The following is a 27693-nucleotide window of genomic DNA, read 5'->3' on the forward strand; positions in this document are numbered from 1 at the left end:
TGAAGTGTCTTGGAAAAAACCTTATTACCCTGGACTAATCTACAATCCATTATCTGTTCGATTATATGGTGTTTATGATAATTTTGTGTTTTTATTAATTTCGTAGCAACATTCACACCCTGTAGAATTGTAGTGATTTGTCATAAATAGATTAGTCACCACTGTATAGTTTAAAAAACAACACATCGAGTAGTTTTCAAAAATGAAAAAATATACAGGATGTTCAATTAATAAACAGATAGGTATGTTGTCCTGTGAATACGGGTGGCCTTGTATAGTCCTATCTATGCCACATCTAAATAATTTTTTTTCGTATCTCTTATGACAAACATGAAATTGGACTTACTCGCACTAATGTCGCACCCTTTATTTTAGATAACTTACAAAACCGGCATTCAACGTGTAGCTCAGAGAAAAAACAAAAAGAAAGTACTCTTTTGGAGACTTTGATTTGGCCGGATATTTGACAAGGTTTTTATGTAAATATTATGAGTTGGTTTACCTCCAATTATTTAGGTCGAAGTTTTTCACTGCATTCTATCGTCCTGTCTACTTCTTGTTTCCACGATCTTCTTGGTCTTCGCCTTGTTCTGAGGTTGGTTGGGATCCACTGTAATACTTGGATATATTTATAACCAAATATGACCAAATTTTAATTTTTTCTATATCAAATATTTTACTTTTCTGTAGGGTGAAAAATAACCGAGATAGAAACGTCTAAAGCTTAAATTTTCCTGCGAGAACCATGCAACCGTGGCCATTTAACCTTTGATTTTTAAAAAAGTAATAGGTTTAACAGATTAAATTCAACGTGTTTTAATAGCCCTTGGAATTGTCTTTCAAATTGTTTTTAGGTGAACCTGATATCGTAAAAATGAACGGAGGTATTTTAAAAAAACGATAACATTTTTTTGAAAAATTTTTGAAAGATAAAGTTTGAAAAATTTTTGTTGTATAAATTTTAATGTTATCAACTTGTTCGGGATCTCATTTGATAGATATTTGTAAGTACTTTCACAAATGTTTATGCTATAAAATGCATTATTTTCCCGTAATTTAAGCTTGAACACCTAGATTTGGGTACTCACCGAAGAAAATATACATTCAATTACCTATAACTCACGATTAGTTAACATTAAAAGGTTTTTTTAGTAAGGAGTTTATTTCATGTTTTATTATCTTCAATTTTAGTAATAATAACTTTTTTGTAAAAACTTATAGTTTTTGAGTTATTTATGAAAAATCGGTTAAAAACATGCATTTTTTCACGAAAAATTAATATTTTTGATCAATAATAACTCAAAAAGTTTTGATTTATTTTAATAACTTTATATAACAAATTTTGCTTAGAAGTTTTCCCCCTATCTAACTATGGGGTTATTTTTAATAAAATAATTTTCACCCCCGAGAAGGGGTGGCCCCCACCCCCAGGGTAAAAGCGCAAGTTGGCACCATGTCATCTTTGTTCCTTGAAATATCATCTAACCACTCATCAATTTTCATGCAAATCGATGGAGGTTGAACGAAATCGGAGGTAATAGCTCATATCCACCCTCAGTGACTGCACTATTAAGGTCGGTTGTTTGAACAATGTATATTCTTCCTGTTTATCTCTTTGATTTGTTTTCGAGGTTTCTTAGAATAATTTTAAAATATTAACTAATAACTATAATTAAGTATTTCCTTCCTTAATTTTTATACATACATATTAAGAAGATTTTATGATCATTCGATAATACGTAAATTGGTAAATTATTCATCGCACACTTTCACAAACTTACCATCTGCCACTTGGATTTTTTACTGTTACATCAAGTACAAATGTTTGGTGTTAATAATTAAGCAACGTATTATCGTACATATTGTACAGTTAGTAAACAGTTGTAGACTTATAAGTATGTGTATATTCGAAACGAATGAAAATGTAACAGTTTATAAAAACAAAGTAAGAAAATAGCCGTACACGTGATATAGATTGTTAAAATAGAATAAGTAGTATGATATTTATCTTTTAATTTTTTATACAGGGTGTCCAGAAACTCTCCTCACAAACGAATACCAGAGATTTCTCAGATAATTTTAAGACAATTTAACCCAATTTACCTAGTTCGAAAATGTTTCTTAAGACCCCGTTCACATGCCAACGCGCGTTTTTTAATGTCTTAAAACGCGCGTTAGCATGTGAACAGTTTCAAATAAAATGCATGTAGTTGTAATCGCGCGTACCCGTGTTGAGCTGCCCCCCCCCCCACTTGCAAAAATTAAAAAACAAATAGCCCTGATTTATGAGCTATTTATGAGCTTTCATATTCCGCAAACTAAAAATTTTGAGCTCGTTCCACTGAGCAGGAATTTAATACTTTAGTGGGGGGCTGAGTCAGCCCCCCCCCCCCCCCCCCGCTATTTAAAAATAGGAATATTGAATCGGTTTTTGCGGCAGAATTACGAGATATTTATGAGCTCTTGAAATTATATAGTTTCGATTTTTGAGTTCATCCCCTTCACCCCCAAACAACCCTTTAATTGATTTAACTTAAGAGAAAAATGCTGAGAAAACTTAAAATATATCGTATTGCGGATATAATTCCTGTAGCTTATATACTCTAAGAATAAACTATTAAATCACGTGCATTTCGATTATTGAGCTACAACCCCTTCGCAAGAAAACCACCCTATCTTCCTGGCTTAAGAGAAAGTTGTACTTAAAATGCATTAAATTAATTATTTGGCGACTACATATTATTTAATAATTTATAAGCTCCCAAATTACGCGCATTTAGATCAGTAACTTGCAATTTATTTTGTATGGTGCAGTCACTGAAGGTAAAAATCAACGATTGCCTTCAATTTCAGTGAACCTTCATCGATTTTCACGAAAATTGGTCAGTGGTTAGAGGATACCTCAAGAAACAAAGGTGACATGGTACCACCTTGCGCCTTTACCCTGAGGGTGGATACCGCCCCTTCTCGGGGGTGAAAATTATTTTATAAAAAATAACTGCACAAATCTATAAAAGAACAAATTATAAGCAAAATTTATTATATAAAGTTATTAAAATAAGTCAATACTTTTTAAGTTTTTAAACATCAAAAATTTTAATTATTCGTGAAAAAAAATGCATGTTTTGAAGCGGTTTTTCGTAAATCACTGAAAAACTGTAAGTTTTTACAAAAAAGTTAATAGTAGTTTAATTCGTATAGCTTATATTCTAACAATAAACTCTTAAATCACGCGCCTTTCGATTATTGAGCTACAACCCCTTCGCAAGAAAACCATCCCGTATTCCCGGCTTAAGAGATAATTTAAATTAATTGTTTGGCGACTAGATATCGTTTAATAATTTATGAGCTCGCAAAATATACGCATCTCAATTATTGAATTGCCATTTTCTTTCTATAGTGAAGTCACTGAAGGTAAAAATTAACTATGACCTTCGATTTCGGTAAATCTCCATTCATTTTCACGAAAATTGGTGAGCGGATATAGGATACGTCAAGAAAAAAAAATAACAATAACAACAGCCGGGGGTATATGTCACCCCTTCTCGGGGGTGAAAATTACTTTATTAAAAATAACCCCACAAATCAAGAGAGGGACAAATTCTAAGCAAAATATGTTATATAATGTTATTAAAATAAATCAATACTTTTTGAGTTATTAAAGATCAAATATTTTAATTTTTGTGAAAGAAAAATGCTTTATATGCTTTAAAGCATATACTTAAAAACTGTAAGTTTTTACAAAAAAGTTTTCATCACTAAAATTGAAGCTAATAAAAAATATAATGAATTGCTGACTTTAAAAACCCTTTAATGTAAATTTAAAGTAAGTTATAGGTAATTAAATGTATAGTTTTTTCTGCGACTATTCAAATCTAAGGATTCAAGCTTAAATAACGGGAAAGAGATGCATTTTATAACACTTACTAAATACTTGTCAAAGTACTTAGAAATACCTATCAAATGAGCTCCAGAAAAAGTTGATAGCATCAAAATTTATACTCCAAAAATTTTTACAAAAAAAAATATTTTTTTTTTAATCACTCTGTTAATTTTTATGATATTATGCACATCCAACTATTTGAAAGGTAATTTCAAGAGCTATAAAACTGTATTACATTTAGGCCCGATACGTTATGTCTCGATTAACAGCCGGTTAGTTCACCGGGGTTTAATCGTGACCTCTTTAGGGTCTTAATGTTGTTCTGAAGCTATTTCCTTGTGGCATTTTTATGATTAATTATTTATATGGGAAATAAGCCACAATTAAAATGAAAAAAATAATTTTATTAACGTTTCGACGCCCAAATCGGGTGCCGTTGTCAAAATACAAAATATTACTAAAATAAACTAAAGTGTTGTTGCTAAGCAAAAAAATTCTTCTAATAATTTATTTAATCTCACTCATTTATATTGGCAATTCAGACAATTCAGTTGGGGTTAATTTCATGTAATCGAATGAACTATCTTTCAGTAAGTCGTCCCAGGAACGCAACTCATAAATATTGGCAATATCATTTTAAAGTCTTCTACTTTAAAATGTATAATATATGTCTGAATTGCCAATATAAATGAGTGAGATTAAATAAATTATTAGAAGAATTTTTTTGCTTAGCAACAACACTTTAGTTTATTTTAGTAATATTTTGTATTTTGACAACGGCACCCGATTTGGGCGTCGAAACGTTAATAAAATTATTTTTTTCATTTTAATTGTGGCTTATTTCCCATATAAATAATTAATCTCTTTAGGGTCTCTTGCGTTGTAATAAATGCAATTATAAGTATTATTATTATTCTTATTTATAATCATAATAATACTTGTAATTGCATTTATTACAACGCAAGAGACCCTAAAGAGGTCCCGATTAAACTCCGGTTAACTAACCGGCTGTCAACCGAGATATAAAGTACCGGCTTAATCTTTCAAATACTTTATTTGTTAGGACAGCGGTTCTCAACCTTTTTTACTCAGCGACGCACTAATGTACTCCTTACAGATTCGCGACACCCTTATATGTACAAATTTTTGCTAGTGGTAACGCATAAACGTATAACGCAAGTTATGTCGGTTAAATTTTAAAAACAGTTAGATAGTCCATGTAGTGAGACCGGTCCCGTCAGAAAAACATTTCTAATTCGATTTATCTGCGGATTCATATTCAAAAATGTCCCCTTTAAACAAATCTGAAGGGTGCCGGACGAAATTTTTGGGCAGAAATTGTTTAAACAAATACATAAGATCATCTTTTATTGCGCCAAAAATATATTTTTAGGTTTCTTGGGTCAATCTAAACAAGAAAGGTATCTTGTGATCTTTCTCAAAAATTGACAGTTTTCGAGTTATAGGCGATTTAAAATCTAAAAAATGCGAAAATACACATTTTCGAAGCTTAAAAACTCATATATAAATTGGTATTTTTAAGGGTGCCAATAACTTGGATTGAAGTTTTAACATTCTTTTCAAGATTCCGAAGAGTGATCGGGTCTAACTTCAATTAAGATCGTAGTTTTTTAATTGTTAATTATGCATGTCCATCCGGTTTTTTGCCGGTGCAGCGCTCACTATTTTCAAAAATCTCCTATTTTCCTCAGAAAAATATTTTTTCTAGATTCTTTGGGACATTCTAAATAAAATAAGTTTCTTGACATTTTTCTCAAAATTTACTAGTTTTAAAGTTATAAGCGATTTAAAATGCGAAAATGTGTTTTTTTGTCATTTTGAGAAAAATGTCAAGAAACTTATTTTATTTAGAATGTCCCAAAGAATCTAGAAAAAATATTTTTCGGAGGAAAATAGGAGATTTTTGAAAATAGTGCGCGCCGCACCGTCAAAAACATCGGATTGACAAGCATAATTAACAATTAAAAAACTACGGTCTAAATTGAAGTTAGATCCGATTACTCTTCGGATTCTTGAAAAGGAATGATTAAAGTTTAATCCAATTTAGTGGCACCCTTAAAAATACTAATTTAAATATGAGTTTTTAAGCCTCTAAACTGCGTATTTTCGCATTTTTTAGATTTTAAATCGCCTATAACTCGAAAACTGTCAATTTTTGAGAAAAATCACAAGATCCCTTTCTTGTTTAGAATGACCCAAAAAACCTAAAAATATATTTTTTAAAGCAATAAAAGGTGATATTATGTATTTGTTTAAAAAAATTGTTTAAACAATTTCTGCTAAAAAATTCCGTCCGGTACATTTCAGATTTCTTTAAAGGGAACATTTTTGAATATGAATCCGCAGAGAAACCGAATTAGAAATGTTTTTCAGACGGGAGCGGTCTCACCACATGGACTAAGAGAGGAAACAATTACGAATTGGCACTTTATTGATTGGTATGACGTGGTATATACCTAATAGTTAAAAAAATGGTTAAAAAAATGGTAATAGTTAAAAAAAATTGTTGAATGCATGATTGGTATATTATAACAAGTAAAAAAATATAAATAAAAATATCGTAAGTATTCGTAAATCTCGCGACACACCTGATAGGTTCTTCCGGCACACCAGTGTGTCGCGCCACGGCGGTTGAGAACCGCTGTGTTAGGATAATAGGTTAAAGGGCTCCAGTTACATTGTTCTCGTAGTAAAATTTAGGCTTAAACGTTTCTATCTTCGTTATTTTGATTCATACATAAATCAAAAGACAAGTAAAACCTTTGCTAATAAAAAAAAACTCAAATTTCGTTATCTATAATTTTTTACGTCAATCCAGTATTGTTGGAGTTATTATTTTAAATATGATCTAAAAAAATAAAGTATTTGAAAGATTAAATGTTTTACAGTTTTATAGCTGTATACTTTATAAGTATAAATTTTGGGCCATCAAATTTTTCTGGAGCTCATTTTTGATAGGTATTTCTAAGTACTTTGACAAGTATTTAGTACCTAAGTGTTATAAAATGCATCGCTCTCCCGTTATTTAAGCTTGAATCCTTAGATTTAAACAGTCGCAGAAAAAAATATACATTTAATTACCAATAACTTTAAATTAACATTAAAGGGTTTTTCAAGTAAGCAATTTATTATATTTTTTATTAGGTTCAATTTTAGCGATGAAAACTTTTTTGTAAAAACTTAGAGTTTTTGAGTTATTTATGAAAAATCGCTTTAAAGCATGCATTTTCTTTTACAAAAATTAAAATATTTGATCTTTAATAACTCAAAAATTATTGATTTGTTTTAATAACGTTATATAACAAATTTTGCTTACAATTTGTCCCTCTCTCGATTTGTGGGGTTATTTTTAATAAAGTAATTTTCACCCCCGAGAAGGGGTGACATATACCCCAGGCTAAAACCGCAAGTTGTTATTGTCAATTCGTGAAAATGAATGGAGATTTACCGAAATTGAAGGTCATAGTTGATTTTTACCTTCAGTGACTGCACTATAGAAAGAAAATGGCAATTCAATAATTGAGATGCGTATATTTTGCGAGCTCATAAATTATTAAACGATACGTAGTCGCCAAATAATTAATTTAAATTATTTGAAGTACAACTCTCTCTTAAGCCGGGAATATGGAATGGTTTTCTTGCGAAGGGGTTGTAGCTCTATAATCGAAAGGTGCGTGATTTAAGAGTTTATTCTTAGAATATAAGCTATACGAATTAAACTACTATTAACATTTTTGTAAAAACTTACAGTTTTTCAGTGATTTAAGAAAAACCGCTTCAAAACATGCATTTTTTTCACGAATAATTAAAATCTTTGATCTTTAATAACTTAAAAGGTATTGACTTAATTTAATAACTTTATATAATAAATTTTGCTTTTAATTTGTTATTTTATTGATTTGTGCAGTTATTTTTTATAAAATAATTTTCAAACCCGAGAAGGGGCGGTATCCACCCTCAGGGTAAAGGCGCAAGGTGGTACCATGTCACCTTTGTTTCTTGACGTATCCTCTAACCACTGACCAATTTTAGTGAAAATAGATGAAGGTTCACCGAAACTGAAGGTAATCGTTGATTTTTACCTTCAGTGACTGCACTATACAAAATAAATTGCAATTTACTCATCTAAATGCGCGTAATTTGGAAGCTTATAAATTATTAAATGATATGTAGTCGCCAAATAATTAATTTAATGCATTTTAAGTACAACTTTCTCTTAAGCCGGGAAGGTAGGGTGGTTTTCTTGCGAAGGGGTTGTAGCTCAATAATCGAAATGCACGTGATTTAATAGTTTATTCTTAGAGTATATAAGCTATAGGAATTATATCCGCAATACGATATATTTTAAGTTTTCTCAGCATTTTTCTCTTAAGTTAAATCAATTAAAGGGTTGTTTGGGGGTGAAGGGGATGAGCTCAAAAATCGAAACTATATAATTTTAAGAGCTCATAAATAGCTCGTAATTCTGCCGCAAAAACTGATTCAATATTCCTATTTTTAAGTAGTGGGGGGGGGCTCCCCCCACTAAAGTATTAAATTCCTGCTCAGTGGAACGAGCTCAAAAATTTTAGTTTGCGGAATATGAAAGCTCATAAATCAGGGCTATTTGTTTTTTGATTTTTGCAAGTGGGGGGGGGGGGCAACTCAACACGGGTATCGCGCGTTATCAAAACGCACGTTAAGCGCTTGTCATGTGAACGGGGTCTACGGGAGCTAGAGCTCTTAAGGCGCAGTCTCTCTTATGCGATTGTCGCATGCGTTTGACGCAAGCAGCAGTCGCAAGCAATTAACGCAGTGGTTGGGGTGGTCTCTCTTGTGCGTTTAGACGCATCCGACGCATCAGATATAACAGCTGATGAAAAGCGGGAATTTTAAAAATAATATGTTATATCTAACGTGCTATGTACTAAGAGTATAAGTCATAAAAAAGATTTTTCGGGATGCTTCTATATTTTGAATTATATAATTAATAAGGTATTACCAAAGTAGAAAGTAAAATAGTTAATTACTAATTTATTAATCATATTTCGTCACCATTTTCATATTCAGTTGTAATAGTTATTTCATCAGTGGTAAAAAAGACTTTGAAAAGTCCTAATAAAATATTTTCATTTTTGACTTATACTCTTAATACATAGCACTCTAGATATATTATCTAATAGCACCAATAACAGTAACATTGCTTCAGAGTAATTTATAATAATATTGATATTGCTTCATAGTAATTTATAATAATATTGATATTTAGTAATTTATAATTATAGTAATACTTATTAATTAATAATAATAGGAATATTTAGTAATTTATAATAATGGTAATAACTTAGTAATTAATAATATTCATTAGTCATTTATAATAATATGTAGTAATATTTAGTAATTTATAATTAGTAGGTAGTAGTAATAGTAGTAAGTAGTAATTAATTTAGTGATAATAATAATATAATTGGTGCATCTACAGAGACAGGTTTATCTTCACATATTAAAAGAGCAAGAATTGGAGGAGAACATTTTAAAAATGATGCTCTCAGATGAAGGTAAACCAAAAAAGAGTAAAATTGATGAAATGTATGTGAATAGGGTTGAAGAAGGATACCAAACCAATTTAATAAGTAAATATATGGTTGATAATGAGACCAAGTTTCATAGTTTCTTTCGCGTGACGAAGAACCAGCTCCATTTCTTGTTATGTGCTATTAAGGAAGACATAACGAAATCTCCTACAAGAATGGTAAAGAGAATGATAACACTATATATAACACCAGAAGAAAAACTTGGTGTCACATTAAGGTTAGTACAAAATGTTTATTTCCTGTGCAATTATGAAAACAACAGAATTGCTTATTTATATCTGGAAATTACGTATTATTAAAATATTAATTAATAAAGCTTTTTAACCTCGAACCTCGTTATCATAATTTGATAAACAATAAACAACAAACTTTTAAATTCTATGTCAAATTTTTTGTTGTTTTATGAAATGGACGCATGCAGTCACTGCAAAGCACTGCTATCATTACCAGTCGATGCAGCAGGCGCATGCGATTCCTCGCGTCGGACGCACAAGACAGACCGGCCGTATAAAGTTTACATTTGAGGAGTGCACAGAACATCGCTTGCGACTGCTGCTTGCGTCAAACGCATGCGACAATCGCATAAGAGAGACTGCGGCTTTAGATGGTGCCTTGTAATACATTTTTTTAATAACTCCAGAACGCTTCTATTTAGAAAAACGAAAACTGGTACGCCTATTTATCTTCCAGAATTAAATCGATTCCATCAATCCGGTTTCCGTTTTGGGTAGGGCAACGATTCTTTTATCGCATAATTTTTTTGCCTTTTACTTTTTTACATTTTTGAAACTGGATTATTAAATTATGAGGTATTCTAGTACTAAAAGGTACTCTTGATTTAAGTCGGAAGGGTGCACCGTTTTCTATAAAAATCGATTTGAAAATTTTTCGGTATTTGAATTTGAAAAAAATTTAAAAAAAAACGCTGTATTATACCGACCTAAAGCAAACGTAACTTCTAGTAATAGAATACCTCATAATTTAATAATCTAGTGTCAAAACGCTTAAAAATCAAAGACAAAAAAGGTATGAGATAAAATAACCGTTGACCTATCTAAAACGAAGTCATATGACCGATAGTAGTAATACATATACGATAATATAGTAGTAATAAAAAGTAGTAATATAGTAGTAACACTATAGCAATTTGCAATTGATGACAACTGTGAATCCTACCGACTTAAAGAGAGAGTATCTTTTAAACGCCGTCCACACTCTCGCCGAAGTCGATCGAGGTTCAACAAGTACGAGAGTGTAGACGGCCACCTTGTGTAACTTTGCCTAACTTCGTTCTACTTCCGAAATCTGTCGGTCTGGCGCGTCCGAGTCAAAGGGATCTTTGTCGGTATCGCACCGCTTGAATGTGTTCCTCGCGAAGTAGAATGAGTGTGTAGAGAGGTACTTCGGACTTCGGTCAACTTTGGCGAAGTAACTTCGCCGAGAGTGTGGAGCCCGTTTTAGTAATAAAATACCTCACAATTTAATAATCCAGGGACAAACATGCTTAAAAGTGAAAGACAAAAAATTATGCGATAAAATAACCGATGCCATTCCCAAAAAAGGACGCCTTTAAGGGGAGTGTATGGTTTGAAATCAACATATCAAGCACATTTTTGTGAATTTTTTTCGAAGCTATGGTAGAATTATTTTATTTTTAAATTAAATTAACATATTAAGTACAATTCAAAGAATATTTAAGAAAAAATTCAATCCAAAATGTTGAAAAATAAGCCATTGGCGACAAATTTTGGCAGGCAGCTCAAAAAAAATGGATTTTGCGGTCAGAACTCATCACTGGATCATACGAAACAAAAAATTCAAAAAGATTTAATTAGCTTATGAGTTTCGCGAGGTAACAAAGTCGAGTTTTTTTTTATTTTTAATGATTTTTGAATTTTTGGTATCACTCAGAAATCAAAAATACGAAATTTTTGATAAAAATTTTGTGAAAACCAACAGTTTTAATATTGTTGAACAAAAAATAAGCACAAAACGAAAAATATCTCGACGTTGTTACCTCACGAAATGTCTAAAGAAAATCTATGCAAAATTTCAGGTAGATCGGTCAAGTAGTTTTTCAGTTACAATGTCCACCGCATTTGAAAAAGCAGTTTTGAGAAAAATACGTTTAAAGTTTTGACAACTGCATCTTCATCTTCTTATTTGTCTGCCAAATCGTAAAGTGATGAACATTGAAATATGTTTTTTGAATTGCGGAGTAATCTACAAAAGAGAAGGCGAACAGTTGTTTAACGTTTCTCACTACGCTCAAGCGTGCTAGCGCGAAGCCGCGGCAACGCGAGTCGAAGGTAGCGATATTCAACACCCTGTATCTCTGGTAATTTTACTCCGATTATTTTGAAATTTTCAGAAAGTATTCTTGAAAGTATGCACTTTTATTTGAAATAATAAAAAAAATTAAATATTTTAAACCATACCCCCCCTTAACGTTACTAGAAATTCGCAATTGATAAAATCGACAATTCTTTGTAGTATTTAAAAAAAGTATTTAAAAAAACTGATTACAAGACACCATCTTCAAAGAGCTCTAGTTCTCTTGGGAAGCATTTTCGGACTAGGTGAATTGGGTTTAATTTGTTTAAAATTTTCTGAAGAATCTCCAGTCTTCGTTTGTCAGGAGAGTTTCTGAACACCCTGTATATGCCAAATTCTTAGACAAACATTAATAAGGTAGGTACTTGTATTATCAAGGTAAAGTGCTACTACAAAAAGAGAATCTGAATATTCTAATAAAAACCTAATTCAGCTAAAATTCAGTATGTAGTTCAGTATCTTTGAAAAAATTGTCGATTTTACGTACAATCTTATACATCTGAAGGTTTTAACAGATGTAGTGGCTAGCTGATGACAAATCCGTGAAGACGTATATCTGATTTTGGTTCGTTTTATTTTTACACAATAATAAAAGTGAAAAAATCTTTTTTTTGCTATAAGAAAAATGTTTCTTATAAATTTAAAAAATATATTTCATATAAAAACTGCAGACCTTGAAAAGTCCTATATTAGAGTTTCTATATTAAAATCAAGTTCTCAACGCTTAGTTATATCTTTTGGATATTTTGTAGTAGATTCTTAATAAAGAAAAGAAAGCAAACAAAATTTCAACGTAAATAACACTAGTTTACAACCAATTTGCGACTCGAATGAAAACTGCTGTTTTTTGTTCATTTTTGCTCTCTGAATATGATTATGATGGTAAAAAATTCCTAACACGTAAGATTTTTGAGTTATGATTTTTTAAAAAAAAAATAATTATGATTTTTTAGTTGTGAGTATTTTACTAATTTTTTTTAACAGTCATTTGTAATATCTTGGGGCGCGATCTTTTCAAATTAACGTTTTTACTAAAAAGTGTGCATAATTTGGCAACACTTGGATATCTAATGTCTACGAATAACACATTAACATTTAAATAAAGAATAAACCAAAGGTTTATTTATAGATTTAATCCTTAATCAGTAAACGTAGACATTTAAACTTATATAGTATATAGTTCTAAACCGTTTTAACGACTGTTACTCCTGCATGACAAAAGTGCCTGGGTTTTCAAGGAAGAGCAAGCATAAAATTGAATATCCAGATATTACCTCAGCAATATAACCAGTTTTTCATGGAGAAGATTTACCAGTTCCAGGACCTCGGCAAATTGGGAGAAATATTTGGAAATGTATGGTGATAAAAGTGAATCTGATGATGTATCAGAAAATAATAATTCTTATTTTCCCGAAAGCGACGAAATATCACCTTATTGCATCCAACAAGCCGAATTACATGATTTAGTTCCAGACCTTCACTTGTCCAAAGGACATGCTTAATCCTTAGGTTCTAGATTACAGTAATGGATCTTTTTAAATGGAATTTACTAGCCAGTAAAACTTATAATATTTAGGAACCGTAACCAGGAGCTCTCCTAGTTTTTTACTATGCAGGATAAAATGTGTGTTTGTGTTAATCCAAATAGTGTTATGGGAAAATTGTTAGTATACAAAAGAGTTAATATAGTTTTTGTTTCTAGTTCTGAACTTATGTGTATATAGTATATAAGAATTTTTATAATAAACAGCAATATTTGATGCATTCTATAACTCCAAATCTAACATTTCACCTGACCAGACAATATACTGTGGACGCCTACGCAGAAATGCGCGGCACTTTGAGAAAAAGATAACCCAAAATGTATACGTGGTGGAACATTTTGGTGTTTGAATTCGCATTCAGGACGCTTTAAACTCCCCGGTACAGCCATTTTAACATCAGTCGCAACTTTTTTTTGTTTATTTGTTGACTAGTGTAATTAGTGTTATTTATACCAAAGTTTAAAATGAATGGAATGGAAGAATTTAAAATCAAGAATTTATCAATCTCCTTTGGAAGGAATCCAAAAAATCCTTGATCTAAATCCTTGATTTTTAAAATCTCCAATACATATTTGTAAAAATTTGTCGAATAGCAGATGGATAATTAGGCCAAGATATTCGCCAATGACGACACAGAAGGATGTAGAGATGGCGAAATAACATGGATGATGGATTATGAGAGTCTACATAAGTTTAAACTTCGAAATGAATATTTTTTAAAAGTTTGATTCCAATATAAATACCCTGTACATAGCATTAATTATAGATTTTTCTTGTTACAGTTATGGTAAAATTAGTTCGCTTCAGCCATGCTCAAGATGCTGCGATCTAGGCTCTATGAATATCCTTCTCATCAATCTCACCTTCTCGAAGGACTGAATTCTTTACGTACGAGAGGAGAATTACTTGATGTTACTCTAGTCATTGGTAAGATCAGTTTACTACAATTTTTATTACTCGTATATACCTGCGGTTTTATAAGTCGAAAAATAAAATACGTCCCTTTTATACGTCCGCATTATGTTGTAAGATGTCAGATCTTATGCGTTTAAAAAATCCAATTATAAAAATTTTATGATATTATACAGTGCGTCCATAAAGTTACGCATAAATTCATTATTAGCTAAATAAACAAAATTATTAGAAATTCCCGAAAGAGGTCGATTTTTATTGTTAAATTACGATTTTTTGGCATATACCGATTGAGCAATTTCTCATGGTTGGTATGCGCCTTAAATGAGAGCGACAAAGAGACATGTATTTATTATACATTTAAAACGGGCTAGAAGATATACGCCGGCAAAGCGAGGTAGCGCGAACAACCCACTTCATGTCGTAGGTAGGGCTTTCTCACCACAGCGTTGACAAAGTAGCTTTAAAAAAGAAAATAACAAAGTAGAAAAAATTATAATATATAACTTATTGTAAGCGAATATAATAAACAAATTATTTATTATATTTAACTTTAGAGAAAAATTATAAGAGACCTTTTTTGTCCAGAATGGTCCAAAAAACCAAAAAAAAATTTGTCCGTGTAGAAAACATTAATTTTTGCAATTTGATTAAAAAAATTGTTTAAAAAAATTTGGACCAGTTTTTGCATGGGCGACTTGAACCTTATTCTGGGATGTCTCACGTATGTGATTATGCAAAAAAATCTCATGGGAATATTTTTTCCAACGAACCCACCGTTTTCGGCGGGTTTATAATAATTTATAAAATGTTTTTGGTTTTCAGAGGGTTGTGCATTCCGAGCTCATAAAGCCGTATTAGCAGCATGTAGTGATTATTTTCGAGCCATGTTCACAGATAATATGCTAGAAGCGACTCAAACTGAAATATGTTTAAATGGAATTACAGCAAAAGGTAACTTTTTTTGGATTATATTTTTATTTTTTACCTTTTTATAATTGTATCCATAACCAGGTTAAACACTAATGGAGTTAACAATCTCCCAGTTATATCTAATCTAATGCCAACTTCGATCGGATTGATTTACTTATTCTTCTTATTTTTATTTTAGTTTTCTTATATACAGAGTGATCGATTAGTGGGGTAAAGCTCAATAGATCCGCTATGGCAATAGATATCAATTAAAGTCAATAACAAAAATTGTAGCCAATTTTTAGCTTCACATTACAAAATTAGTTAGAATATTACAGGGTGTTCGATAACACAGTGGCAGACCAAACATATGTTTTTTTAAATGGAACACCCTATATTTTATTTTATATTCGAAATCCTGTTAACTTCATCACAAAAATATAAAGCTTTGTTAGTTTATACAGGGTATTTACAAACTTATAACCAATTTTATATGACAATTGTAACAAGTTCAACTCCCTATATAAATAAAATAAGCACAACAGTAATGGTTTATTAATGCCATATTTTTTTATTTATTGTCAAAATTTTTAAAAATTATTGGCATTGCTAATTTTATTTATATCAAATACAGTGTGGGTCAAAACGCAAGTAAATTATTTTCTCAGTAATTTTAAATGGAACACCCTGTATTTTATATCACTATTTAAAAGTACCATAACCGTACTTTAATTTTTATATAACATTCCCTATGTCAAAATTTATTAGTTTTCGAGATATTTTCATTTTTCAATGGACCAGTAGCGTGGCTACCCAGATCACCAGAATTTAATAAATTGGACTGATTTTTTGGGGTTACGTTAATAATGAAATTTATAAAATACCTCCAACAACAAGGGATGAGATGAAAAATAGAATACATAGTGTATTTCGATGTGTTAATTTACAAATGCTTCGTAGTGTAAGTAGCTCATTCAATGATCGTTTTTAGGCTTGCATAAATGTGTTAGGAGGTAATTTTGAACACCTTATGTAATTAAATATTAAAAATATTTTATTAAAAGTAGCTTTTAATTTTTTCAAACATGTTTTTTTGCAAAATGTATTATTACTGATAAATTATTTTTCGTTCTTTATTTGTTACATTGTTACATTTACATACAAAAGTAGTGTTTAATTGTCTTCACAAAATGTTGCATTTTGTGTTTGTGTTTTTTTATAAAATTTATTACTAACAAATTATTTTTTTTTCTTTATTTGTTACATTTACATACAAAAGTAGTTTTAATTGTTTCAAAAATGTTGTGGTTGTGTTTTTTTTTTGTAAAATGTATTACTAATAAATTATTTTTCTTTCTTTATTTGCTACATTGTTACATTGATTACTGGATTGATAATCAGTAAGGTTAATTGTCAATTCAGTCATGGCTTACTTAAAATTTGGAAAAATTTAGACACCTAAAATAATTTTCTTCGTAAATGAAAATGTCTCGAAAACTAATAAATTTAGACATAGGGAATGTTTTATAAAAATTAAAGTACTTTGATAGTACTTTTCAATAGTGATATAAAATACATGGTGTTCCATTTAAAATTACTGAGAAAATAATGTACTTGCGTTTTGACTCACCCTGTATTTGATATAAAGAAAATTAGCAATGTCAATAATTTTTGAAAATTTTGACAATAAATAAAAAAATATGGCATTAATAAACCATTGCTGTTGTGCTTATTTTTATTTATACAGGGAGTTGAACTTGTTACGATTTTCATATTTAATTGGTTATAACTTGGTAAATACCCTGTAAAACATAACAAACCTTTATATTTTTGTGATGAAGAAGTTAACAGGATTTCGAATATAAAATAAAATATAGGGTGTTCAGCAGAGTGTGGGTCGGTTGGGCATGGGAAAATTTTGACAGCGTGGGAAAAATTTTATCTGCCACGCCCACGCCACGCCCACCACAAAGCCACGCCCACCGCAAGCCACGCCCACCACAAAGCCACGCCCACCACAAAGCCACGCCCACCACAAAGCCACGCCCACAGACCAATGGTTGCCCACCGGCCAATGATTGCCCACCGACCAATGAGAAGGAAGCCTCGCCCACCCACAGCATCGCCCATGGACCAATGAGATCAAAGTCCAGCGACCAATGAGAACTTAGCCCCAATCACCGACCAATGAGAACGAAGCCCCGCCCAACGACCAATGGGAACACAGCCAGGCCCACCTACGTCACAAACCCTCGCCTTCCAAGATGGCCTCCTCTTTATTTCGTTTATCGCAAAATATACAGGGTGTAGTCAGAAAGCCAAATAAGACACTTATCCATGAAGCACCTATCTGCCATCTGCGTTGTTATTGGTTCGTTTATTACATGTAAGACATTAAACGAAAGAGGAGCAATCACAAAGACATTAGCAAAAGAGCATTAGAGCATGTCTCCGACCTGACTGATCATATATTGTTGGAAAGAGGAAGGCATGTTACCATATAAACAAAGATGTCAGCAATGACAAAACGGCACTATATCATATCTTCGTGTCTATTGGTCCAATTCGTGTGAATATGGTCTCGTTGGGAAAAAGAGGGGATATTGAATATGTTAACATAAAAACAAAGATGTCAGCAATGCCAAAACGACACTATATCTTCGTTGCTATTAATTTTAGCGCAACAGACATCGAAGGGAAGGAGAAACATGGCAACACTGCCAAAACGGTGATATATTAGTCCTATCACAGTTCTTCATCTTATCATGCCACCTGTCGGCTGCAACATGTAACTATGCCCAAGCCATCTAGAAGAACGTATACCATTTTTACAGTACGACCATCAAACATCCTAGATCTCTCTCCAATCATACATTCCTACAATGAACATATACCATTCATACGCTGTGGCCAAACCAGCAAACATCTCATGTACAAGTCTTTTCAGAAAAATGTGTATTATTTTTTTTTATGTAATTGACTGAATAGTTGCATACAATATTTTATCTACGGCAAGTGGGTAGTATTAATTTTACAGTTTGATATTAAACATCTGCGATAAGAATATATGAGGGCCATAGACGGTTCTTTAATAGCCATCAGACAACAATTTCCCCTGATCATGTTTATAAAACATACGGAATGCACTGTATATACTAACCCAAGCTGACAACATACTTTGCAGATATGGATTACGATCAGCTTATAGGTTTATGTACAATTCCCTTCGTAAAGGTACATATAGACGTGCATCCGTGCGGGTTAAAAGTCGACCGTCCTTTTTATACTCCAAAAGGAGGACCATATTTAAAGGTATTATGTATCAGATATATTGAGAAAAAAATTATATACACTTAGAGTATACCTAGGTAGAAAAAAACTTTTGTTAATGTATAAAGACATATCTAACAGTATTGTCGTAAAGAAAAAGCACGTCGTAAAGGTCGTCACGTTAAAGCTAACATAGCTCGTGCTGATTTTTTTTTTTCAAGGATAATCTGAAACAAAGGTTACTCGTGTTGATTTCCAAGGCACCCATGAGGTACAACACATACCTCGTTGGTGTTTTATCGTGGACACCATCCCCTAGAGGCCTACAACCACCAAATTTCCTCAGAGGAATCAAATGTGATTCAATATATATATATTTGTGATAGCATAGAACAAGCGATTGTTGCCCCACCTTCTAGTAAGTAACGAGCAAAGCTGTAATGATGTTACAAAATCACAAAGTGGTTCATAGCTGAAAACTGTTTATTGTATTTTAAAATACCGGAAATGGTTCAGCAGGCATCTTTTTATTAACATTATTTATAGTACATTTTTATAACGAATATCTTTTAGTGACCTTAACTGAACATCTTTTTTAAACATACAGGAAATGGTTCAGCAGACATCTTTTTATGATCTGATTGCCATCTTTTATAATGAGTGGCTACACGAGCAACGGACGTAACCAGAACGGCTCATTAATTTGCCAGTGGGCTATATATCAGATATCTTTTAATGGTCTTAACTGAACATCTTTTAACGATTTTTAATCATGTAGGACAAACGACAACTCACTACAACTTTTTAGTAACCCACTTTTCAGTGTGACAGACGATCGGTTGTATCGCAGAGGAAAAAGCATCCACTGTTGACAAAACAAAAAGTAATCTATTAATATATAACTTACTAATTAAAAATGTTGATTGTGAGTGTTAAACAGGTATAGTGTTAAAAAATAAAAAAGCTGAGTCTGGGCTATAGTTTAAATTTTAAGTTTTTTATAACCATAAGGTACGGATGTAAAATCTTCAAAAAATTTTCTTTTTGCTGAGTTTGGTCTATATTTTTTTTCAAGGGTTTTTGTGATAACACAATGATCCTGTGTCCTTTGTATTTGTTTAGTCACCACAGAAACAGGGTCAGACTTCATAAGTACCATCTTCTTAATGGTATCGAAATTAACTAATTTAGATGCCTCATAATTTAGACAAATACCTTTAACCTTACAACAAATTTTTTCTTCACCGTTAGGCAAAGTGTATTTATATGCGTAATTTTTAGGCCCTCCAGAAACGAACTCTGAAATATACCCCCCACCCAACTCATCAGTTAAGTCACCTATACACTCACCTATTGGGAGATCAGGTAAGCCAGCCTTGGAAAGGTAAATAGACGAATCTGTGTCGTAATATTTTGCCCGAGACCCAATAATCTCCAGATAAGAGTACAATTTGAGACGAGCCAGAGCCGTAACGTATGATGCCAGAACAACATTAACTGTTGACGACATTGAGTACGCCTCCTCCACATACTCCCACGTAACAACCAGTGTGTCCTCATTTACAGGGATCACCGTATTAACCTGAATGGATGGATTAATCAACATAGCAAAAAATTCTCCAGGCTTGTTTATTATGGATGTTTTAGGGAGGTTCTCTCGCTGAGCGAACTTACCCCAGAAAGAATTGAGCATAAGCTTAGCCAACGACCTCAGACCAGGGTTCTCCGTTATGTCGGAAAACTCCAGCCTGACATCCTCCCTCTGAAGAAACTCCTCGATGTACCGGCTCTTTTCCTCATCCGATACACATCCTCGCGGCCACCCTGAAGCTTGTTGTTTCACTTTGATAAATTTGTTCATCATATCGGAAAAAAGACCTTTCTGAGATTTCGATAACTGTAAAGTATCATAGGACCATATCTCATAGGTCTCAATTATTTTATAACCCTTTGATAAAGCTTTCACTACCTCCTCAATCACCCAAGTACCTGATAGAGCCCGTTCATCATTCGAATGCTCACACTCTTCTTCCGCAAAGTCCTCTCCACACTTTCGGCATAAAACGAACATACATTTACTGTTCATCTTGGTAGGAAGAACAGGATGATAGAGGTTTGTAGGAGGAAGCACCTTACACTTTATTAATCCAGATAACTCAGTAATGTCTACAGCAGTGCATTCCTGTCCAATATATATTTTCTTTGGATGTCCGATTGGGAACTTTCCGTACTTGCATACCCACGGATAAAGCGAACAAACATCAACGTATTTAATTTTTTCACCATCTTTACACTTGTAATACTCTACAGTATTGCCTGTACGACCACCATATAAAGCATCTCTAGGATTCAAAGGTAAACTAGCCATAAGAGGATGCCCCTCGGTATACGCCTTTATCTCGGCCGTCAGCATTTTACGGAATTGACATTCCCATATTTCAACCACCTCATATCCTATTGATCTGAGATGCTTAACTTTAGCAATTGTTTTATCATGACGATTTTCCATACAATCTGAAGGATCGTCATGAAGGGGTGCAGTTCTATCTGTAGGGTAACAAGTAGGACAACCGTGGTAATAACAACCTTGAAAATCAAAGATGGTGTTTTCGTAAAGACCGTCCACCCTACAATTTCCAATAAGAGCTTCAGGTCCCCTGGCGGCATGCTGAATTTTAATACAGCGTTGCTTCTCTTCCCACAATAACCACTGCAAAGCTATTTTCGACTGATTATCTTTAAAACGATAGCCACCTTTTGGAATAAGGGCTATTGTGTTTGGTTGTAAGAAATTACGCCTGAATACCTTGTTACACGTCGATGCAACAGTTGTTGCCTCGAAAAACGGACAGACATTTGAAGTATCCATCAACTGTTTTCTGAAAGTGAGACAAGCCTTAGTCAAAATCTCAACATCGCTAATACAATATTCAACAATTTCCTTTTGAAAATCAAAAACGTATCCCTCATCTACTCTTTCAGCGTGCCACGCGATCAGCTTGTCACGTGCATCATCTTTTAAATTATCGGGGTCGTAAAATTTTAGATCAGGCATAGGTCCAACATAAGATTGATTTTCCTCTCTGTTAAACAGATGTGGAAAATATCCCTTTTTCAACTCTGTCAACCCAAAAGCTTTAGGTAGAGCAGACAACGCCATTGGAAAGTAATTAAGACTATCGAGAAAACGAGCGTTACCAACAGCCATTGACACCAACTTTGTACCACGCATAATGAGATCAGGGGTTAAATCAGTCTTTGTTAAAATATAATTTAAAATAAATTGATGGTCGAAGCCTCCTCCATTGTGAGCTAACACGACAACATTCTTGAATTTTTTTCTAATTTGCAAAATATGATTCATAAAAAGACTTATTACGTCAAGACCCCTCAAAATCTTTTGGCGAAATCCACAAGATTGACAGAAAACTAATTTCATCTCAGGGAGACATTTGTAACAACGTTGATTAAATACACAGAGATTTGGTTCTTGAAGAAGCGAACCATCAGCCAATATCTTTTCCTGACTAGTTTCCAAATCATAAAATATAAATAGAAAATCGCTTGATGGAGGAAGACCAGAATCGGGCTGTATGTAACAAAGATGATCTGACGGACAATTTTTCTTACAAGTTTTACAGAAGACCTCACCACAGACATGACTTTTGGTGTAGATCTTGTAACAGGTCTTACACCTTTTGATTTTATCGCATACCGATCCTAGGTGAGCATTGAAACATGCCTTACCGTAGAAGTTTCGACCACATTGATCGCAGGGTATTTTCACGCAATCTTTGGAACAAGCTGGTGAACGACGACAAGCAAAACATGTACCACCACATCTGTGGTCGTTTTTGTTGTTAAACGGCTGGTGGCACTCCTCACAATAATAAATACAACAAAAAGCAGCTGTCAAAGAAGTGATCACGTTAAAGTGTCCTTCATGATACAAAAGATTTAACGCTGGACCATTAGTGTTACCACAGAACATAACGTCACGACCCTTGCTACCATAACTATACACCACAATTTTGTAATCTGTGAGGTGTCCCTGAAACTGTTGTAGTTCGGGTATTCCTGCCCCTCCGACAGGAATTGTTACATTAGCGGCTTCAATCAGTTGATGGGCTCTTTGTCCTTGTATTTTTCCAATATCTTGACGTACCTTCTTCCATTCTTGGTCCTTATCTACGTGAGCTTTTGCAACCACAAGAGCACGAGGTAAACAAAGATTATCCTTGTTTTTAATAACAACAGTTCCTCGCCTTTTCAAACACTCCTCGTTAAAGGAGTTATAAGCTCTTCCTCTCGGACCACCTTTTCCCGCGGGCAGTTTTACCGTCGTAATACCCAAACAAAATGTTTCGGTATTGAGGCCGGTGCTATTACTCTGATATATGGAACTAATCTTATCCCATATATCATCAACGGTCACTTCACAGGCAGGCTTGAACCTCATCCAACCCTGACCTCTGGCAAAGTCTTTCGAGCAAAAAGTGAAACCGACCTGATCGGTTGGTTCCAAACCTTCTGTTCCCTTAAGTACAATCTCCTCGATGGCCTTTTTTACCCATCCCACAGGTTCCTCACTCTGCGGCACATCCCTGATTTTAAATTCCAGAGTTCGTCCCTGGAGGCCAAATTTACGAATTTTCTTAAATGTATCTTTAGTGACTAAGAATTTGTTCATGTTTTCGTTATTAAAGGATGAGAAATACGAATTTTCTTAAATGTATCTTTAGTGACTAAGAATTTGTTCATGTTTTCGTTATTAAAGGATGAGAAATACGAATTTTCTTAAATGTATCTTTAGTGACTAAGAATGTGTTCATGTTTTCGTTATTAAAAAAAACTGACCAAATCAAACAACACTAAGTAATAACATAATAATAAATATTCAAAACTTAGAATTCAAAAAAATTAGAACCCAAACACTAAATATGTTTTAAAAATTTCAAAAAAAAAATTGTTTTCGACAAAATCAAAGTTTGCCACTCAACAGAGCACACTTCTGAACGATATAAAACTCACCAGAGCACACGTCTGAACGCTAGGAATATCTGAAACAGAATGAAGAAAATGCCGTAATGTAAGGTATTAAATATACTTCTAGTCGGACGGAAAACTAAATGTTATTATGTTATGCTCAAAAGGCCCCTGCAAAGTGTAGATTTGTGCTTGTTCTTCCATAAGAATCAATGTAAAAGTGCTGCATTTAAGACATTTATTGAACTTGGATACATTTTTCAAGGAAGTATCAGTACTACCAACATAAAAAGAAGCAGTACGGCCAACTTAGAACAAATATTACCAGAAAGTAAAAGATACTTTGTGATGATTAGATTGGAGCAGGCACATAAAATTATAAGTCGACTCATTCATAGTTAATTCTTCATTATTCTATCACAAGAAGGATTCATGGTTAGGAATTGAAAGTGGGTTTCATATAATTCTTCTTCCTGGTCTAGTTACGAAAATATTTGAAAAATGGGCAACATAATTATGATAGATGTCAGCTACTTAGCGAAAGATGTGGAAAATGTATGAAGAGAACCGATATACATATATCGAGATATGATGAATAAACACGACATTGAAAACTGTTCAGTTAGATTTGCATAACATTTCGGCGAGAAAACTCCCGCCACTTTCATCACTAACACACTCGATAACACAATAAGTTTTCATTCTTCGAATAACCGTCAAAGCAGGCACAGCAGTTGCTCCAGTATGAAACAGTACATTCAGTTAAACTTGATTAAGACATGTATCGAGCAAGAATTTATCCGAACCAGCTACGCAGGCGCGTGTTTACCGGCTAGTTTAATATTTCATGAAGTTGCCAGCCAGTATGGGATAAAGACAGAGGTGGTAGTAGGTGCAAAGTTCTACTCAAATGGAATTGTAATTACGCCCCATTTCTGGAATGAACATACGAACTAGTATACGGTCCAACAGATGCAATTACAAAACATCATCTACCTCATCAAATAGAATTTACGATGAAAAAAGGAATGTTATGTGTAAAAGCGGCGAAGACATAAAAATGTAGAATATTTATTATGATTTTCAGAAAAGCAAATCGACGACTGCCTATTTTAAAGAGGCTCCTGCAGGTCTGCTGGAAATACGAAAAAATATTTTTATTACTGTAGCAAAGATACTTAGGAAAAAATAAATAAATTTTTGAAGTAATTGTTTTTTATATACAACTCAGTTATTGACAATGACCTACTTAGCTATAAAACAAATAATTAAAGAATTAGGTTATATTGTTACAAACAATATATCACTTGTTAATAGGAAGTACGTCATTGATGCTTGTAGCAAAAAGGTTGTTGAGCGCAAAGAAAGTGTGATAGCAGAGAAAGAGAGAGAGAGATAGAGAGAGTTAGGTGCTGACACGTTCTGTCACGTTCTGTTAGGTGCTGACACGTTCTGTCACGTTATTTTACGTCACGTTCTGTCACGTTCTGTCACGTTCTGTTGAGTACTGTCACGTGATTTACGTCATTCACGTAACGCTCTGTTAGTTACTGTCACGTTCTGTTAGTTACTGTGACGTTCTGTGTCACGTGATTACTGCATGAAGTAAACTATGATTCAGCGTTATGTCTGAGGTTATACAGCGATAATTTAACGGTTAGCGCCAAGTCAGATGCAAGTCAGATGCTAGTCAGATGTATGCCAGATGTATGCCAGATGCATGTTAGCTATATGTCAGATGCGAGTTAGCGGATATAGATAAAGGTGTTAACTAGAGAAACGGCATTCAGATACAAGAAAATTAACGGTGAACATCGTGTCAAGCAGCTTGCTAAGTTATTAAAAAAAGTATAATTCACTCAAAATAATAATGCAACGTGAACAACAACTCAAAACAGTTTTAACACCTAGTACTGAACCTCTTGGAGAACTAAACAATTATCTGAAAACTTCACATCAGACAGAGAAGCATGAAGAGACCAGCGGACACCAAAACAATCGTTTGAGAAATATGCGCCAGAAGGATGAAGAAAGCACAGATGAAGAAGAAGATGAACACCTTCAAAAATATTGGCATCATTCACCAGACCTTGATAGAGCTTATGGTCCACACTATGTTTGGAAAACTGATAAATGGCTAATGGGTGATATGGAAATCAAATTTGCTCCTAAGAATATACTGATTAACGATAGCAAGTACAAGGCTACTTGTGGGCTATATACTATAATTTTATATGTATCCTCAAGACTTTACACCAAATGATAGCCTAAACTATAAAAAAAATATTAGAAGTCACAGGTGTTCATAGAGATTCCCTAGGATATTTGAGGCATCAAGCATTCCCGGATAAATTTAATAAGATCATAAAACCTTTGTTTAAAAATAACTCAAACATGCGTCGAAGCCCCTGTGAAAATGTTCGGAAAACTGAGAAAAAACATCGTAAGAGTGTTGAACGCTCTGACCGACAATTTAAACAGCGCACAAGCATAGATTACGAGACATCATCGTTTAACCATTATGTCGTTGGACCTCTGGATAAAAATGTTAAAATAAATCGACTAGGGCATTTAGTTTTTAATTAAAAACTGTAATAATGTACTAGCATAAAAAATTTAAATGAAATAATAAAATGACTCATATTGTCTCTTATTTACTAACCCAATGCATTACAAAGAGTGTCAATATATTTTTAAAAATAAAAATAAGTTGGGTCGTACATAAAATAGAAAATGCAACACGATTATTATCACACTGTTAAAAATAAATACCAGCTACGCTTGGTCGTATATAAAATATAAATGACAGCTACGCTTCATTGTATATTCTTGAAAAACAAAAGTACGGTAGAATGCGGCATAAAAAGATACTGAAATAAATCATAAAATTGTTCAGAAATATACGGACGGGTGTTGCATCATACATGCCTGAAAAAACATGAAATAACACATATTTATAATTCAAATTAGAAAATAAGAACTAAACGGTAAAATACTATTATCCTGATGCAGATAACAAGAAAAATGTGCTAAAAGAAGACGGAGTACCGCGCTAAATGTATCATAAAAAGTTACTATTCTTGAGTGCCCGGGAGTCGGCATACCACCGATTCGGGACCACATGGCGATTTTGGTGCATGAAAGTGGCCCCCGTATCGGCATACCGATTCTGAGCCACATGGCGATTCTGGTGCATGAAAGTGACCACTTAGAACTAAATAGTAAAATATGATTATCTTAATGTAAAAACCTACCTCATTTATTTATGTAACAAGGAAATATTAAAAGATGAAAAAGTACAGTAGAAATGAGTCATAAACAGCTATTATTATTTTAGGGATAAAACGTAAAATCAGTTAAAAATATTAGCGACAGATACATCCTACGATATGATAAAAACAAGTAATAAAATTACTATAATAAATCACATTGAATATAAGAATAAAATCACCTATAGTACACACATTTTATTGTAAGAGAAGTATATATAGATACAAGAATCATAAATACTTAGAAGACCTGCAAACAAGTTGGGAAGAGAGAATTAAAACCAGTATTACCCATAGATGAAAGGAAACACATGTACATCCAAATTATTTAACAAAAATAGCAAACCAATAAATTCATAAAAACCATATGTAAAATAAACAGCAAAATCTCTTACCTTAATTGAATATTTTCCACTGAACACTGCAACTATACTGTAGAAACTGTCAGATGTCGACTGTGGTATATGCTCGTCTGTTTCAGTATTTATAGGCGAAATTCACACAGCATGAACGTGATCAAATGTTTGAATGTGTTTTGCAAAAACAAGACCTTATAGTTTTAAAAATATGTGATAACATTTACACAAATAACAACTGCGGTTACATGTTCTCATCCGACTACATCCGGACTTTTAGCATTGTGGCTTGTCATATCTTTGGAGGTTAATATTAACAAAAATAACGTCTGCACTCTTTTCTTATCAACCATACACACCCGGCATGTTAACAAACAACTTAAAATATTTTTGTAAATATTTCAAATTATTCGATTTTTCATAATTTTGTACAAATATTTGTATCTTTGGAACGGATAATCAGAAATCAATGTATGACCCATCAAATTAAAGGATTTTGAATGATGAATTACGTTGCGGTGTCTGTTTTAACGCCATGTCATGTATAACGCCCTTTGGACACATTATCGTTTATTATTTGCCTGATATGTCGAATCTTATCATGTAGCACCTCAAATTACAGGGTTTTGAATG

General features: G+C 33.0%; 2 protein-coding genes across 4 annotated transcripts in view; one reads left to right on the top strand and one right to left on the bottom strand.

Moving 5' to 3' along the window:
- The window catches only part of LOC114334652 (kelch-like protein 26), a 297957-nt gene that overhangs the window by 183048 nt on the left and 87216 nt on the right, over positions 1-27693 (top strand). For 2 of the 3 annotated variants that reach the window (XM_050656093.1, XM_028284743.2), the window contains exons 2-3: positions 14138-14282; positions 15093-15221. In XM_050656093.1, coding sequence (XP_050512050.1) covers positions 14165-14282; positions 15093-15221 — 247 coding nt within the window. In that variant the 5' untranslated portion in view covers positions 14138-14164. The remainder of the gene's footprint in view (positions 1-14137; positions 14283-15092; positions 15222-27693) is intronic. The other variant, XM_028284744.2, reaches the window with a different exon arrangement.
- On the bottom strand, positions 18768-27487 carry LOC126888071 (uncharacterized). The gene is made up of 2 exons (XM_050656092.1): positions 27100-27487; positions 18768-23509 (listed from the first exon to the last, which is right to left on the bottom strand). Exon 2 carries the CDS (start codon positions 23137-23139, stop codon positions 19432-19434), a length of 3708 nt encoding a protein of 1235 aa, XP_050512049.1. The 5' UTR covers positions 23140-23509; positions 27100-27487; the 3' UTR covers positions 18768-19431.

The sequence above is a fragment of the Diabrotica virgifera genome, chromosome 7 (genome assembly GCF_917563875.1).
Source record: "Diabrotica virgifera virgifera chromosome 7, PGI_DIABVI_V3a".
Lineage (NCBI taxonomy): Eukaryota > Metazoa > Arthropoda > Insecta > Coleoptera > Chrysomelidae > Diabrotica > Diabrotica virgifera.